The sequence below is a fragment of the Tupaia chinensis genome, unplaced genomic scaffold, assembly GCF_000334495.1.
Source record: "Tupaia chinensis unplaced genomic scaffold, TupChi_1.0 Scaffold000098_2, whole genome shotgun sequence".
Classification (NCBI taxonomy): Eukaryota; Metazoa; Chordata; class Mammalia; order Scandentia; family Tupaiidae; genus Tupaia; species Tupaia belangeri.
In genome coordinates, this window is record NW_006159561.1 from 2,850,072 (window position 1) to 2,865,089 (window position 15,018).

Here is a 15,018-nt window from a genome sequence, read left to right on the forward strand (position 1 = left end):
GCAGCTATTCAGGACCAACAAAAAAGAGACAAAAACATTGATCTTTGTGATTTCTGAAAAAAATAAAAAAGAAATCCAGGCTTGATATTTTCCAGAAGTGTTTACACAGAAAAATGTCTGAAAATCCTTTTACAATTATAATTGCTTTGACATTTACCCATTTGGGGGTTTGGAGAGAGGAGTACTGTGGATATTTTAAACTTGTTTCATGGCTGAAATATTGTACCTACCATAACCCATATATTAAATACAGCAATATTAGCTCCTTTATATAAATTGAGCCACCAACTTTTTCAAGGATGGATGGTAAAATGATCTAGAGATAGCATTTAATTATACTAACTCAGTTTATCTTCCGTATTAGTGTAAGAATTAGTTCAGTTAAGTGAGACGTGTTAACTCTCTTCCCCTGAAGTCATTAAGAGATAAATATTACCTCATGGGGAATTCTTAATTGTTTTTAGTGTCTTGTAGTCAATTCTCAGCTGATCTAAAATTCTTAGATAAAGATAAAGCTGACTAACTTCTAATTAACAATTCATGTTTAAGTTACTATTTGTGCATCCTGTTATGTGTGACAGAAAATGGCTCTCAGATTTTTGGAGGTATTGAGGAAATATTTTTAAGTGCAATTTTAATGTGAGTAGGGCACATACTGTACACTTTGATTCACCTTAAGCAAAAAAGCACTTAAATAAGTTGGCTGTTATGAGTCATGCTGGGAATAAGAGTATTCAAATTGTAGAAAAAAAAAACTGTTGCATTTTATCATGTTTCCTTAAGGGCGCTCAGCAATTTCCTTTATATGCCAGGAGCAAATATTTTAGGCATATGTAACACTTTTCAAACTGCCCAGTGGCAGAGCATTTTTAATTCAGTGGTAGTGGAAACAGCATTGAATTTAAAGGAAGTAATGAATTGGTATGACACTCAAAAGTTCATTTTTCCCTTTCTTATTGTATTCCCAAGAAATTTTAGTTGTATTCGCAAGTAAAAGTAAAAAAATAAGAAGTGTGAGACCAGCAGATGGCTTAATGGTTACATCACTGTACTTGCATGTAGTTGACCACAGTTTAAGTCCAACCCAGTGGCTTAAAACTCACTCCAGGAGTGTGTGTGTGCATGCCCAAAATCCTGAAAGGAGAGTGGATGAGAAGGGACTGTCGTGTGACCATCCCCACTGGGGGGGTGATTTCTCACATTCTGTCTTCCTGGCAAGTACACAAACCCTATAGCAAAAATCTCTCTAAAAAATAAAATTAAAAAAGTAGTAATACAATTGATAAAGGTATACTTTATGGATTTTTTAAAAAATATTCTTGATAGTATGTGAAAACACATGCACAAAGAGACTATGAAAGCTTCAGAAAGTCCACTAGTCAAGGAAGAGTCATTCCCCAATGAGAGCCATGAAAGCTCCTGCACTTAGACTCACAGGATGCCTACAATCTAGTCCCTTGCTGCCTGGAAGCTGCCTTGGATTACAGCTCTCTTTTGAAAGGATCATGTTTGCACCACATTTTGAGTACCCCTCATCCCTACACCTGAACTCTGAACCTTCAATGCTAACTCGTACCTAAAGGATAGCTTTCATAGAGCATTTTCAAGTGAGCAGAGCATTCTGCTGGTAACAACAAAAACAGTAACACTAAGGGCAGGTTTTGAGCACATGATATGGACTAGGACAACAACTCAGGGAATATAGTACCTCATTCCCATTATCTCCCACAAGGAAAGGGATTGAAAGGCAATGAAATCTTACAGGAAACTGTAAGAACTATTCTTTTTAGCTTCATTTCTTTCCAATGCTCAGAATTACAAAGCCATGGGAACTCTAGGTCTCCATGGTTTCTTTACCACTGCAGCCAGCACTGCCACCACCATTATTCCTGTCTCCATTGACACTGCACTTCTCAAATGCTTACACAGGATCAGCTAGTCTTATCTTGATGGTTAGCAAAGGAAAGCTATTCATATTACCAAAATAAGACTCCTATTATCATACGGAGCACATCTTACTTAAAATTTTATTACCATGAATATAGTTGAGAAAGTAAAACAAACAAAAAAAAATCCTGACTTACTATAGTCTAGAACTAGATTTTAAACTATTCTATCAGCTAGAAGTGAGAGTACTTTGAAAGTCTTTAGTTCTCTATTTTTATTTCTTTCTTTGTTTTAAAGTATTACCTGTAAAATAGAGGTGCTGAACCATTTTATGCTCCCTTTCAGTTCAAAATTTCTAGGTCTAGAACATCATGTTCTTTATTATAACAATTTTCTTAATGCATCATAAAAATTCCCAACAGGAACCTTCTTCCCAGGAAAGGAAAGCAAGTGAAAAAATCATAAACAATGAATGGGACTGTAAAGCTCATATGAAAAAAGATAATTACCACTATCTGAAAATAATCACTAGGAATGACCACATCTCCATTCTTCATCCAATTCACAGTAGGAACAGGCTTTCCAGAGACTGAACATTCAAACTCAATATCCATGCTTTCATAGGCATAGAGGTTGGAAGGGTGATTTAAAAACCATGGCGGAACTGCAAAGACAGAAAAAAAAAAGTGAGTGGGTGGGGATATGAACTTGCATGCTGAGGTCTTCACTGAGTTAAGTATACTGCTCTGGGACAGGAAATAGCTGTAATTCAAATCATTCCCTGAACACAGGAACTATTGTAGAATCCATTTATCCCCAAATGCAGTTAAACAGATGCAGTTAATGGTGTTTTGCCACAAGAAAACAAGGGGGGAAAAACTCACAGAAAAAATAACATATATATAAACACTGAATACCCAAGTATTTTTATCCAGCAGACCTACAGAACGAAAAACATATAAAGCTATGGAAATTATGCTGATGAAGTAAACAAAGAGAAGCTGACAGGACTGAGATAACTCAAAGTATAAGAGGAGAAAGACTTTAGGGTTTCATTAGGATTAATATGATGGACATTCTCTGTTGAAACTGGCTATAGTGATAGGGAAATAAAAATGTCTGTGTCATCTTTACTGTGGACACATTCCCATTGTTCTAGCAACTATCTATTGAAATGTGCTACTATACTGAATTATTATTTTCTCAGCCTGCTATATGATATACCAATTTAATTTAATTTCTTAATTACTATAATAATAGTTAGTCTATGATGGAAATTTGCAATCGAGGCTCAGGCCAGGGGGTGCTGCTCTGCTCTGCAGTACAAAACATACATAGAAGGTAGCATGGATCTCAAGGTCATCTGAAACACACCACACACATGCACCTGTGGTCCTGGCAGGCTAGAAGGAATTTCGGCATGATGAAATTCTATTGAGGGTGCCTATTTCACTGTCTCAGTCTCTCTCTTATATTAAGGTAATACAAAACTTTAAAAAAAAATACATTTGCAATTGAAAGAAAATGATAAATATCTTTGCTAATGAATCTCTCTGGCTCTGTCCCTCAAAACCTTGCCTAGGAGATGAAAATTTTAAGAGCCATGTTTCTCCGTTTCCACGGGGAAACTTAGAATGATGTCAGATTTGAATATTCATGTTGCCTGAGAGGCCAGATTAAATTTAAGTCAAATAGCAGCCACTATTTCATTTTACATAGAAAATGGATATGCATTTTTTCTTTCATTTATTTATTTATTTATTTATTTATTATTTTTGGCCAGAGGGTATGTGCATTTGCCAGAGAGAGAGAGAGAGAGGGAGAGCGAGCAACCCTCATGTGAAGGGATCATGATGCAATCCCTTCTCTTCCATCTCTCCCTCCTTTTTGGATTTTGAGCACTACATATATACACTTGATATTTCTTTCAAAGTGGACCTGGAACTTGAACCACTTGGTTAACAATGTCAAATTCAGTTACCTTAACCATCATACCATAGACAGGCCTGGATATGTATTTTTAGTAAACATTTTTAAAGTTAGACTATATTATCATTGTTGTATTCAATAAGTAATGAGTGCTAATTTTTTACTAATTAAAGTAACTGCTGGGGCCAGCAGATGGTATAGTGGTTATGTTGGTGGATTGTCACCGGGCCAACCACAGTTTGAGTACCAGATCCAATGGCTTGAAACTCATGCCAGGCATGTGTGCATACATGCTCAAAATCCTGGGAGGAGAATGGAGGAGAAGGGATTACTGTGTGGCCATCCCCCGACGGATGATTTTTCACTTTCCCTCTCACTGTCTCTGTTTTTCTGGTGAGCACACGCACCCTTAATGCACACACACATAAAAGATAACTGACATATTTTGTATTTTTCAAATACCATGGACAAAACTTTCCCCTGACCTCAAAGTGGATATTTAATCTTTGATAGTCACTGCCTTCTAGAAAATGGAAGAGCTAGTGGAAGGTTCGAAGATTTAAGACCTGTTTTTTCCTACTGAATGAGATCTACCTTCCCCTACTCCCATTTCTCTCTCCCTGTCATCTATCTCCTTCCCTCATCCCTGCCTTATTTTTCTGATTTGCAACTACATGTTTGGACCTCTAGTACCAGGCAACTTTTAAATTCTTTAATCTTTAACAGGAGCAAACCGATTTAGATGACTCAGTAGGGATGTGTTAATATTCATGGACCAAAGACATGAAAAAAATGTGTCTGAGAGCAATTCCAAGCAGAATATGTCCCCATTGTATACAGGGCTCTAAAATTATTTATATATTATTGATGATATTATTAGTATAATGCAAGTTTTTTGATTCCTTAGCAAAATTTACTAAGAATAAGCCAAAGACATCAGAAATATTTATTGAATGCACTTGAACAGATACACAAGTTAAATCTTCCCAGTTCTCAGATTTACCAGATTTTGGTGAAGTGTTTATTTACTAGCTAATAGCCAATATTATTAAGAGCTGATTTCTAAAAAAAAAAGTTTGAGCAAGCAGATAGCATAATGGTTACATTGCTGGGCTCCCACATAGTCAACTGCAGTTCAAACTTGGACCCAGCAGCTTAAAACTCATGCCAAGCATCTGGGCATGCATGCCCAAAATCCTGAGAGGAGAAGGGAGGGGAAGGGATTGCAGCATGGACATCCTCCCAGGGGGTGATTTCTTGCTTCTGTCTCTCTTTGTCTTTCCAGTGAGTACATATATCCTATAGCAAAAAATTCATTTAAAAAAAAGCTAACAATGTACAATGTATTAGTGTAAGCACTTCGTATTTATTATTCTCATGGCAATTCTGTGAAGCATTTTACAAATGAAGAGGTTGTGGTATAAGGTATTTAAATAACTTTTCCCAAATTATATAACTTGTAAATTAGGAAGCCAGACAGCTGACTTTTCTGCCTATATTCTGAACCTCTTGTAATTAGATCTATTATTTTTTTAGAGGTTTTTACTACAGGGTGTGTGCGCTCAACAGACAGAGAGAGCCAGAGAGACAGAAAGTGAGAAATAACCCTCCAGGGTGATGGCCACACCGCCAATTCCTTCTCCTCCGTTCTCCTCTCGGGATCTTGAGCACGCACGCACACACGCCCAGTGTGAGTTTTAAGCCACCGGGTCTGGGACACGAACCGTGGTTGACTACATGGGAGTCCGGCGACATAGCCATTATGCTAACTGCTGGTCCCCAAATTAGATCTATTAATAAAACAAAAACAAAAAACAAAAACAAAGAACAACAAAAAATAACTGTTGCCTTTTCTTTCTCTCCTTTTAAGTCCTTCTTTCTTAGAGTCATTAAAACTACTGGAGTCTAATCATCCTTTTGTGTTTGTGTTGATTAGAACTCCTGGAGTCAGTATGTGTATATCAGAAATCTTAAAAATTCAGTTACATATATTCGTAGATCTTGAAATTAATTTTAGCAGAAACTAAAATTTAGAAACACAAACACACACACACAGAGTACAAAAAAAAAAAAAAAAAAGGAAAGAGAGAATAGAAAGAACTAATGGATTAGGTGCACAGAAAGGGAAGAGACAATGAAGAGAACACCAAGAAGTAAAAAGGGAAGAGAAAATTCAAGAGCCCAAATGATAGAGATAGATGACTAGTTAAATTCCTAAATTTTTATCCACACAACTCTTATATACAATCTATGGCATTGAGACAAAAGTTCATAGTCTTTTTCTATTTTTTTTTTTTAGAGTTTTGTTTGTTTTTGCTTTAGAGGGCATATGCACTTGCCACGGAGAGAAAGAGAAAGATACAGTGAGAGGGAAAATGAGAAATCACTCTCTGGGGAAAATGGCCACATCTCAATCACTTTTCCTCCATTGTCCTCCTGGGGTCCTGAGCACACATAAACATGCACCCAGCAAGATCTTTAAGCTACCAGATCCAGGACTCAAACCATGATCAGCCATGTGGGAGTTCAGTGATGTAATCACTATGTCATCTGATGGCTTTCATTCTATACTTTCATCTTAAAATATTTCCCATTTTTATCCTAGAATGTAGATACCCTTACCTATCTTTCATGAAACAACTTTTCCAAGGAAGATATCCTAATTTTTTTCTTGGTATATATCTTTTCTCTTTCCTAAAACTCTGTGGTATTTGTTTTTACTGATTATGGCCCTTGATGTAGTTTCTTATGCTTTGTATTTATTTGTGAGTTTGTGTTAATTGTCATGTTAATCCTCAGGGGAAGAGGCTTACTCACTCTAACATGAGTTTATAACATCACTTAATACATTTTTGATGACTACACTATTCTACAAGAGGGTGAATAAATTAAATTGTTCTCGTTTAATTTAATTACCTTTTCATTTTTTAAAATTTTTTATATTTTGTGCTGAACAGACTAGGATCTGTTTATCCCATTTTAGGATTGCTACCATTAACAAATAATTTTCCATTTCTTGTTCTTGTTTCTTATATATTTTGCTTCTTTTTTTTTTTCCTCCCCTTGATTTCCTACCTCTCACCCGCTGCCATTTCCCACGCTCCTCTCACAGTCTCTGGAATCTACAGTTGCTTTTCATGACTTTTTTTATCCTCACATTTAATTGAGTCACAAAAAATCTTAATTAATCTAAATACTTTCAATAGCAAGTGCCGCTGACATATACATATCTATGAACACATGTTTGATTTAGGCTTAAACCTCCTGAGTCAAAAGAATATCCTATAAAGTAGCACCTAGCTGGGGCTATATAGCTTACTGCAGTCATTAAATAGGCATTTTTTAATGCATTTTTTAATTTCAAGAAAAACAGTTTTAGTTTTAACACATCAAAATAAAAAATGTTAAGAGACATTTGCCTAAGACTTAAAGCCATGAAAAAAGGTTAGTATTCCATTCAAACAGTAGGTAAATGAACCTATCAACAGTTTAAGAGAAGACAAACATTCTCAAATCTGGGGAAAAAAAATAGAAGAAAATCAGGAATGTTTTAGCCAAAAGTCTTAAAATTCTATTTCACCAGTTCAGTCTCATGTAATTAATCTTTCTTCTGTTGAATTTGCAGTGTTACTGTGGTCTGATCTTTCCATTTAAATTCTGGAAGGTAATATTCAACATTATTATTGATCTTTCTGGAGTTTTCCCTATGATTAAGTTGATCATTCTCTTGTTGTATTTTATAGCCTTATTTCTATGTGTCTGACTTTAGTTTTCCTGGTATAATACTCCCTTCAAAATTTCTTAGAGAGTTGGTTTGGTGTTGGTAAATTCTTTCAGGTTTTGTTTATCTGAGAATGCTTTTGTCTTTTCCTCAAATATGAAGGATAATCTTTCAGGGTATAGTATTCTCAGTTGAAATTGTTTTTCACTTAACATATTGAATATATTTTCCCATTCTTTTCTTGCTAGCAATGTTTATGATGAGAGGCCTGATATTAGCCTGATAGGATATCTTTTGAAAGTAACTTGATGTTTCTTTCTTGACAATTTTAGTATCCTGTTTCTGTAGTTTTGGCCAATCTATCTATGAGGTGCCTTGGAGAGATCCTCTTAGGTTGATTCTACATGGGGTCCTTTGTATTTCTTGGGTCTGGAGATTTGAATGGATCTAGGTTTGGAAAGTTTTCTTCCAGTATTTCATGGAATAGATTATCAATGCCCTTATTAGTTTCTTTACCTTCTGAGATTCTGATTATCCAGGTGTTTGGGCATTTAATGGTATCTAGTATTACTTGTATATTATTCTCATTTGGGGGGTTATTTTCCCAGTCTTTTGGTCACTCTTCCTAGGTCAGAGGTTCTGTTTCTATATCTGAGATTTAATATTCTGCATGATATAATCTGCTTTTAATATTTTCAAGGGGAATTTTGATTTCCTGTATTGTGCCTCTGTGGTGGTTTCTGGTCATCCGGTGGATTATACACTTTTTCCTAATTTTTTGAGTTAAATCTGAGCATTCAGAGGCATGCAGGATCAAATATTCTGCAATCTCTCTGCAGTTCCATTTTTCTCCCTTTGTGCAGCAGATTCTTTGGAAGTTGAGGATTAGTATGACCCTAAAAGTATTCAGATCATTGGCTACTGTGCACCTAGACTTGTCTAGAAGCTCAGTGTATGGAGGCTGTGCAGAAAAGTAAGAAAGGCAAAAGAAAAATGAAAGGAAACAAAGGGGAAAACAAGAAAAACAATAGATAAAGAAAAGAAAAAGGAAAAAGAATTAAAAAAAAAAAACATAAAATGAAAACCATGTAGCGCAAAAGGGGCTCCTAAGAGCTCAAATGTAGATGACTTGTGATTGACCTGTCTTATGTGGGAGGAAGGAAAGGTGAGAATTAGCAACATAAAGAACAGTCAGAGAGCAAAGAAGTTTAAAAGTTAAAATAAAAAAGAGACAGAGAGAATACAAAGGGTGTTCTACCTACTAGATCTTGGAGTCAGGAGGGTGAATTCTGGGTAGAAAATCTTCAGTTGTCCTAGTTGGCCATGGATATATTTCTTCAGCATATTTCCTATCATGAATCATGCCTGAAATTAATTTATTTTTTCTTTCTTACTTTTTTTTTGGTTGAGAGAGATTTTGCTATAGGGCACATGCACTTGAGAGAGAGACAGAGAGAAACAGAAAGAGAGAAATCACCCCCCAGGGAAGATGGTCACACTGCAATCCCTCCTCCACTCTCCCCTCAGGATTTTGGGTACACATACACACACACACACACACACACACACACACACACACACACACATGCCTGGCATGTTTTAAACGGGTGCAGGACTCAAACTGTGGTTGTCTAATTGGGAGTCCAGCAATGTAGCCATCATGCCATCTGCTGGTCCTTGGAATTAATTTCTAAGATTACGAAAAGTCTAATTTTTCTCCCAGAGGCAACTCCAAATCGTCCTTTCCATGAAGTTCTGTCTTCTGCAAAGCTGACAGTAGCTTTTTCTGCTTTTCACAATGCTCTTCCTCTGTGCCCTACTTTTTATTTTATTTTATTTTTTTTTTTGAGAGATTTTCACTGTAGGGCGCATGCGCTCGCCAGACAGACAGAGAGAGACATAGAGACAGAAAGTGAGAAATCACCCCCCAGGGGGGATGGTCACGCCGCAATCCCTTCTCCTCCATTCTCCTCTCGGGATCTTGGGCACGCACGCACACGTGCCCGGCGTGAGTTTTAAGCCACCGGGTCCGGGACACGAACCGCGGTCGACTACGTGGGAGTCCAGCGACATAGCCATTACGCTAACTGCTGGTTCCCTCTGTGCCCTACTTTTATACCACTTATTACATAAATTATCTCTCACATATATGATTGTTTACCAATGAGAGGAAGGTTCTTCCAGGTTAGATTAGAGGTGTATGCTTCTCTTTAAAAATCTCTTTATGCACTATGTAATTTCTCTTTCTTATGCTTCTGTGGAAAGTATAACTTCATTACTTTAAACTATTTGGTGGGCAGCAATTTCTTACTGACTAGTAAAAGTGCAATATCATGACTGTTCATGTTTATCAAATGTTCCAAGTAGATAGCATTAGTCTATTTTAGAGAATGGCTTAACACACATGTACAATTCTATAATAATTTCAGGTAAGATATTGATTTTAATCATACTTTTCATTCCCATGACCAGAAATAAATTTACCACACAGTCATCAGATCTGGGTTCTCTAGGACTTTTCTAAGTAAATGTCCCCAACCCTTAGGTCATGGACTAGTATGGGTGAGCACTGTAGCAGGTGAGTGGTGGGCAAACAAGCAAACCTTCATCTTATTTACAGCCACTCCCTATCGCTTGCATTACCTTCTGTCAGATTAGCAGCAGCATTAGATTCTTCTAGAACAGTGAACCCTATTGTGAATACTGCATGCTAGTATTCACAATACTAGCATGACCACTCCTTATGAGAATCTAATGCCTGATGATGTTTGGTAGAGCTGAGGTGATGATGCTAGCCCTAGGGAGCAGCTGCAAATATAATTAACATTAGCAGAGAGATTGGACTGTGCAGAGACCATAATAAATCAATTGCCTGCAGTCTCATATCAAAATCCTGTGAATGAGTAGCAAGTGACAATTTAGCTGCATCTGGTGGCAGGCTTTATAGTGGCAAGTGAGCTGATGTACTTCAACTGCACAGCTGCATCTGGTGGTTTTGAGGTCATAACCTGACACTTATTTTAGTCCCCATGTGACCAACCCATTATTTTCCTTATTATGTATGTCTGTGCCTCTTTCCTTCACTGTATCAGTCAGTCTGGTAAGTACACAAGCTAACTTTAGCCAAAATGAATAAAAAACAAATGTCACTGGAGAGCTTCTTTGAAAAGGGGGAAGGACCCAATGATGAGACAGCAGAAGACTAAAATTGTCAAGAAAATAAAGGTCAAGTTTAAAAGACAACACCAAGAGTTCTATTTAAATTATGAGTCCATTATACAGGTGATTTATGTTCTCCTAGCTTGCTTTGTGTATGTGGTGACTGGCTATCCAACGAAGCCATAAAATCCTCAAAACCAAGGAAGTCGAAGCACCCTGCATTAAAAGATAAGCTTTGCTCTCCTCTAGGACCATTTTGCCATGCTCTTGAGCTTCTGGAGGTAAACAGCAGTGTGCAGGTGGTCACAGTGAAGGTTTGGTGACCATGGCCAGGACAACGGAGCCTGCGATACATCCCTTTGTAATACCAAGTATTGTACCCCAGACCTGCTGCTCCATTCCAGAAGCTGTCATCTTCCTTACTACCTGAAGACTAGACCTGTTCCCCAAAGCATGTTAGCATCAGGGTAGAGGCCCTGAGTCTGCTATGGTTTTGTATAGTGGGAGCGCAAAACACACCAGTACCAGGACCACTTAAATTTTTCTTTTTTTTTTAGAGGTGTTTGCCCTAAGGACATGTGTGCTCACTGGGGAGTGAGAGAGACAGAGACAGGGAGAAGGAAAGTCAGAAATCATCCCCAGGGAGGATGGCCAGGCTACAATCCCCTCTCCTCCATTCTCTTCTCAAGATCTTGGGCATCCACACACTCGCCATCAGCTGGACTTTTGAGCCACCAGGTCTGGACTCCAACAGCAGTCGGCCATGTGGAAATCCAGCAATCTAACTGCTAGGCCATCTGCTGGCCCCCTGTTGGATTGATTTTCAAGGCAAGAAAGGCAGGAGTTCTCATTCCTGACCTGAGTGAGCAAGAGGGAAGCAAGGATTTCTAGGTCCCCACTACCATATGCCTGAGTAGCCTCATAGGAGGGCTCATGGAAACCTGAAGAGGAAAGGGAGTAGGCAAATGTTTTACATCAGGAAGGCAATTCCAAAGGAAGTATTTTGGCTCACTGGAAAAGACTAGAGACTCAAGTGAGTCAAAGGAATAGATTGTCTAGAGAGCAGCAGGCAGCACAGGCAGTGGAAAGTGTTCTCCTGATCAAGATTCATGAACTAAGACGTCTATGGGATAAGCTGAGGGCTAAAGTGACGTAGTCACTAGTGAAAATTAAAGCGCCTAGTGCCCATGGAGAACCCAAATAAAGAGCAGGGATCCGTGAGCAAGTTTTGGAAAAAAGACGAGAACATGCGAAAGCCATTCTACAAGCATGTCCTTTCACAGGGCTCAGTGGTAAACCGATCAGCCAAGGAGTCAGTGTCTACATTAACACTGATTTTGAGGGGAACCTGTTGGATTCCTGTTTGTGGACCTTGTCCTACAGAAACCACTCCAGATTCATCACCATTCCATCTCAGTCTTCATTCCTTTGACAAATAGCTGCAAAATATTTACAGACTGATATTCAGCACATCCTATTCAGTTTCTAAATGCTTACTCTGGGAGGAAGTACCAGGCAGGCCGACTTCAGAGTGACTTTGCAGCCTTTTGACTGGACCCTCAAAGAGAAACTCACTGTGCAAACTGCTGTCATTTACTCACAAAGCAGATCCAAGGGATCGGTCTTTCTCATTGTTTGCTAGACTGCTGTGTAAGAACTCACAATAATTCTTTTAATTGACCTCACCAGTACATATCAAGGAATAGAAGCTTATCCACTTCATGGGAAGAACAGCAAGCATCCCATGAGACTCTATTCAGTGCAAAGCCTCTTAATCAAGTGTTTGCTTCATTTTCAAGAAAAGGGGAAAAGTGAGATATGAGCATAATTTTCATTTACAATGCGTCAGAAGAGTCATTACTGCCAAAGCTCAGAGCTACATTCAGACTTCACTCTGGACTGTCAAAGTTAGACCTTGTGACCATGAAGTAATCTCCAGATGTGAGAGCCAGCAAACTGAGGAGTGCAAGCCACAGGGAAGCCGGCATAGACCAATGGCACCCGGTGTGTCCCAGACAAGGAGCATCAACAGAATTCCACGTAATCACATTTGAATTCGACAAAGCTTTAACAACAACAACAAAAAAAGACAAGCCTTTGGGCCAGCCGGTAGCGTGGAGTTTCAGGTTCTGTAGTCAGCTTTGCAGTTTGAGTCCCAAATCCAGGGGCTTGAGAATCATGCGCAGTACTTGTGTGTGTGTGCCCAAAGTCCTGAGAGAAGAGTAGAGGAAAAGGGATTGTGGTCTGGGCACAATCCCTGGGGGTTATTTCTCACTCTTTCTTTCTGGTGAGTGTATATGCCCCTTTGCAAAAATAATAAAAGACAAGCCTTTATTAGAGTTTCTCAAAAGGAAAAAATATGATCAACCTGAAGAACAGAAGAATTTTCTTTTCTCTAGAGGGTGCATGCTCTTGCCAGAGATAGAGACAGAGAGCAGAATAGTAAGAAATAACCCTCCAAGAAAGGTGCCCACGCTATGATTCCTTCTTCTCCATTCTCTTCTCCAGATTTTGGGCATATGCATATATACCTGGCATGATTTCCAAACCACTAAGTTCAGGATCCAAACCATGTTCATCCATGTGAGAATCCAATGCTCTAAATTCCATGCCACATGCTGACCTCAAACAGAAGCAATTATTGAAGACTACCACTTAATCAAATGTGTCTGCACCGAGAGCCTCATTCTTATTGGAAAACCATATTTCTAAAGCTAACAAGCTCTTTACTATTGGTGAAGAATTGATCTTACTTTTTCCTAAGGTCGTTCATTGTGACCTTTTGGGAGAGTCTGCCATTTGATAGCTGACACCATCACTAGGTGAATTAATGAAATAATAGAGAATATTGAGGCACAATTCTTGGAGATGATTAATGAGTCACCCAGATATGCAATCCAGGTTGATGAGTCTACGAATGTTGGTAACAATATTTGCTTTTATGTGATGTATTTTTTTCAAGAGGATATGCAGGAGGATATGTTAGGTGTACTTATTTTATTTTTTTTTTTTTGCCAGTGAACACCACAGCTACAGAACTATTCAAGTCTTTAGTCAGGGAAACTAAACTAGTCATTTTTGTGTTGGAGTATGCATGCAGGGAGTGGCTGCCTTGGTGAACAGCTTTCTGGTTTCACTACTTGGGTCAAAGAGGTCCCATCTGAAGGTAAATCTATACACTGTTATTTGTAGAGAAATACTGGCTAGCCAAAAAAAAAAAAGGTGGCACCTGAACTTAACAATATTTTGCAGAATGCAATTAAAATTATCAACCACATTAAAGTACATGCCCTTAATTCACATCTGTGAGTACAGCTCACTGAAGAGACAGATGAAAAGCACATGTGTCTTCTCTTATGCACAGAAGTGAGATGGTTTTCTGAAAGCAGATTACTGGACGGAGTTTTCTGAGTTTTTTCAGAGCTTCTCCAGAGACTAATTTAAGAAAACAGTAACCACTGGTAGAACATGTCAGTGACACAGAATGGGTCACAAAACCTGCTTCCTTGTGTGACACATTCAACCTGCTCAACCAAATCAATCTGTCACATTGGGGGAGAATGACAACTGTGCTCAAGTCGGCAGATAAAGTCACTGCATTCATAGCCAATCTGCAATTATGGTAGAGAAAAATGAACACTGAGATTTTTTACTTGCTTCAAACATTAGTAGAAGTTTTGAAAGAGACTGAGCCAGGACTCTCTTACGTGATTTTTTTTTTTCTCCAGCTGGTGCATGATCACTTATCTCAGCTTCAAAAGAGTTTGAGCATTATTTTCCAACCACAAAAGAAGCCTGAACTGTGAATGGATTGATCTATGATCCATTTGTGAGTACGCCAGGTGAACTGACTTTGTCTATACTAGAAGAGGAACAACTGCTTGAGATCGCAACTGATGGTGGCCTTAAAACTATGTCTGAGACAGCTTCAAGTCTCCATACATTGTGAATTAAAGTCAAGGTGAGGGACCAGCAGTTGACGTAAAGGCTATGTAACTGTATTCGCATGTAATCGACCATAGTTCGAGTCCCGGACCCGGTGGCTTAGACTCATACTGGGCATGTGTGCATGCGTGTCCAGGATCCCGAGAGGAGAAGAGAGGAGAGGGGATTTCAGTATGGCCATCTCCCCTAGGGGGGTGATTTCTCGCTTTCTGGCTTTCTATCTCTCTTTCTGGCTTTCTATCTCTCTGTCTCTGTCTTTCTGGCGAGTGCACGTGCCCTATAGCAAAAACCTCTCAAAAAAAAAAAAAAAAAAGTCAAGGTGACTATCCTGAGATTGCCACAAAAGTGTTAAAAAGCCTACTTCCATTTCAAACAAC

The 15,018-nt window shown here is 38.5% G+C and overlaps 1 protein-coding gene and 1 pseudogene across 1 annotated transcript in view; one reads left to right on the forward strand and one right to left on the reverse strand.

Annotated features, from left to right (window-relative positions):
- DCC (DCC netrin 1 receptor) overlaps positions 1–2,520 on the reverse strand; it is a 521,919-nt gene extending 519,399 nt beyond the window's left edge. Inside the window, exon 1 of the mRNA XM_027769938.1 lies at positions 2,397–2,520. Coding sequence (XP_027625739.1) covers positions 2,397–2,501 — 105 coding nt within the window. The 5' untranslated portion in view covers positions 2,502–2,520. The remainder of the gene's footprint in view (positions 1–2,396) is intronic.
- Positions 2,521–10,095: 7,575 nt separating this feature from the next.
- Positions 10,096–12,511, forward strand: LOC102477508 (centromere protein O-like; annotated as a pseudogene).
- Positions 12,512–15,018: the final 2,507 nt, after the last annotated feature.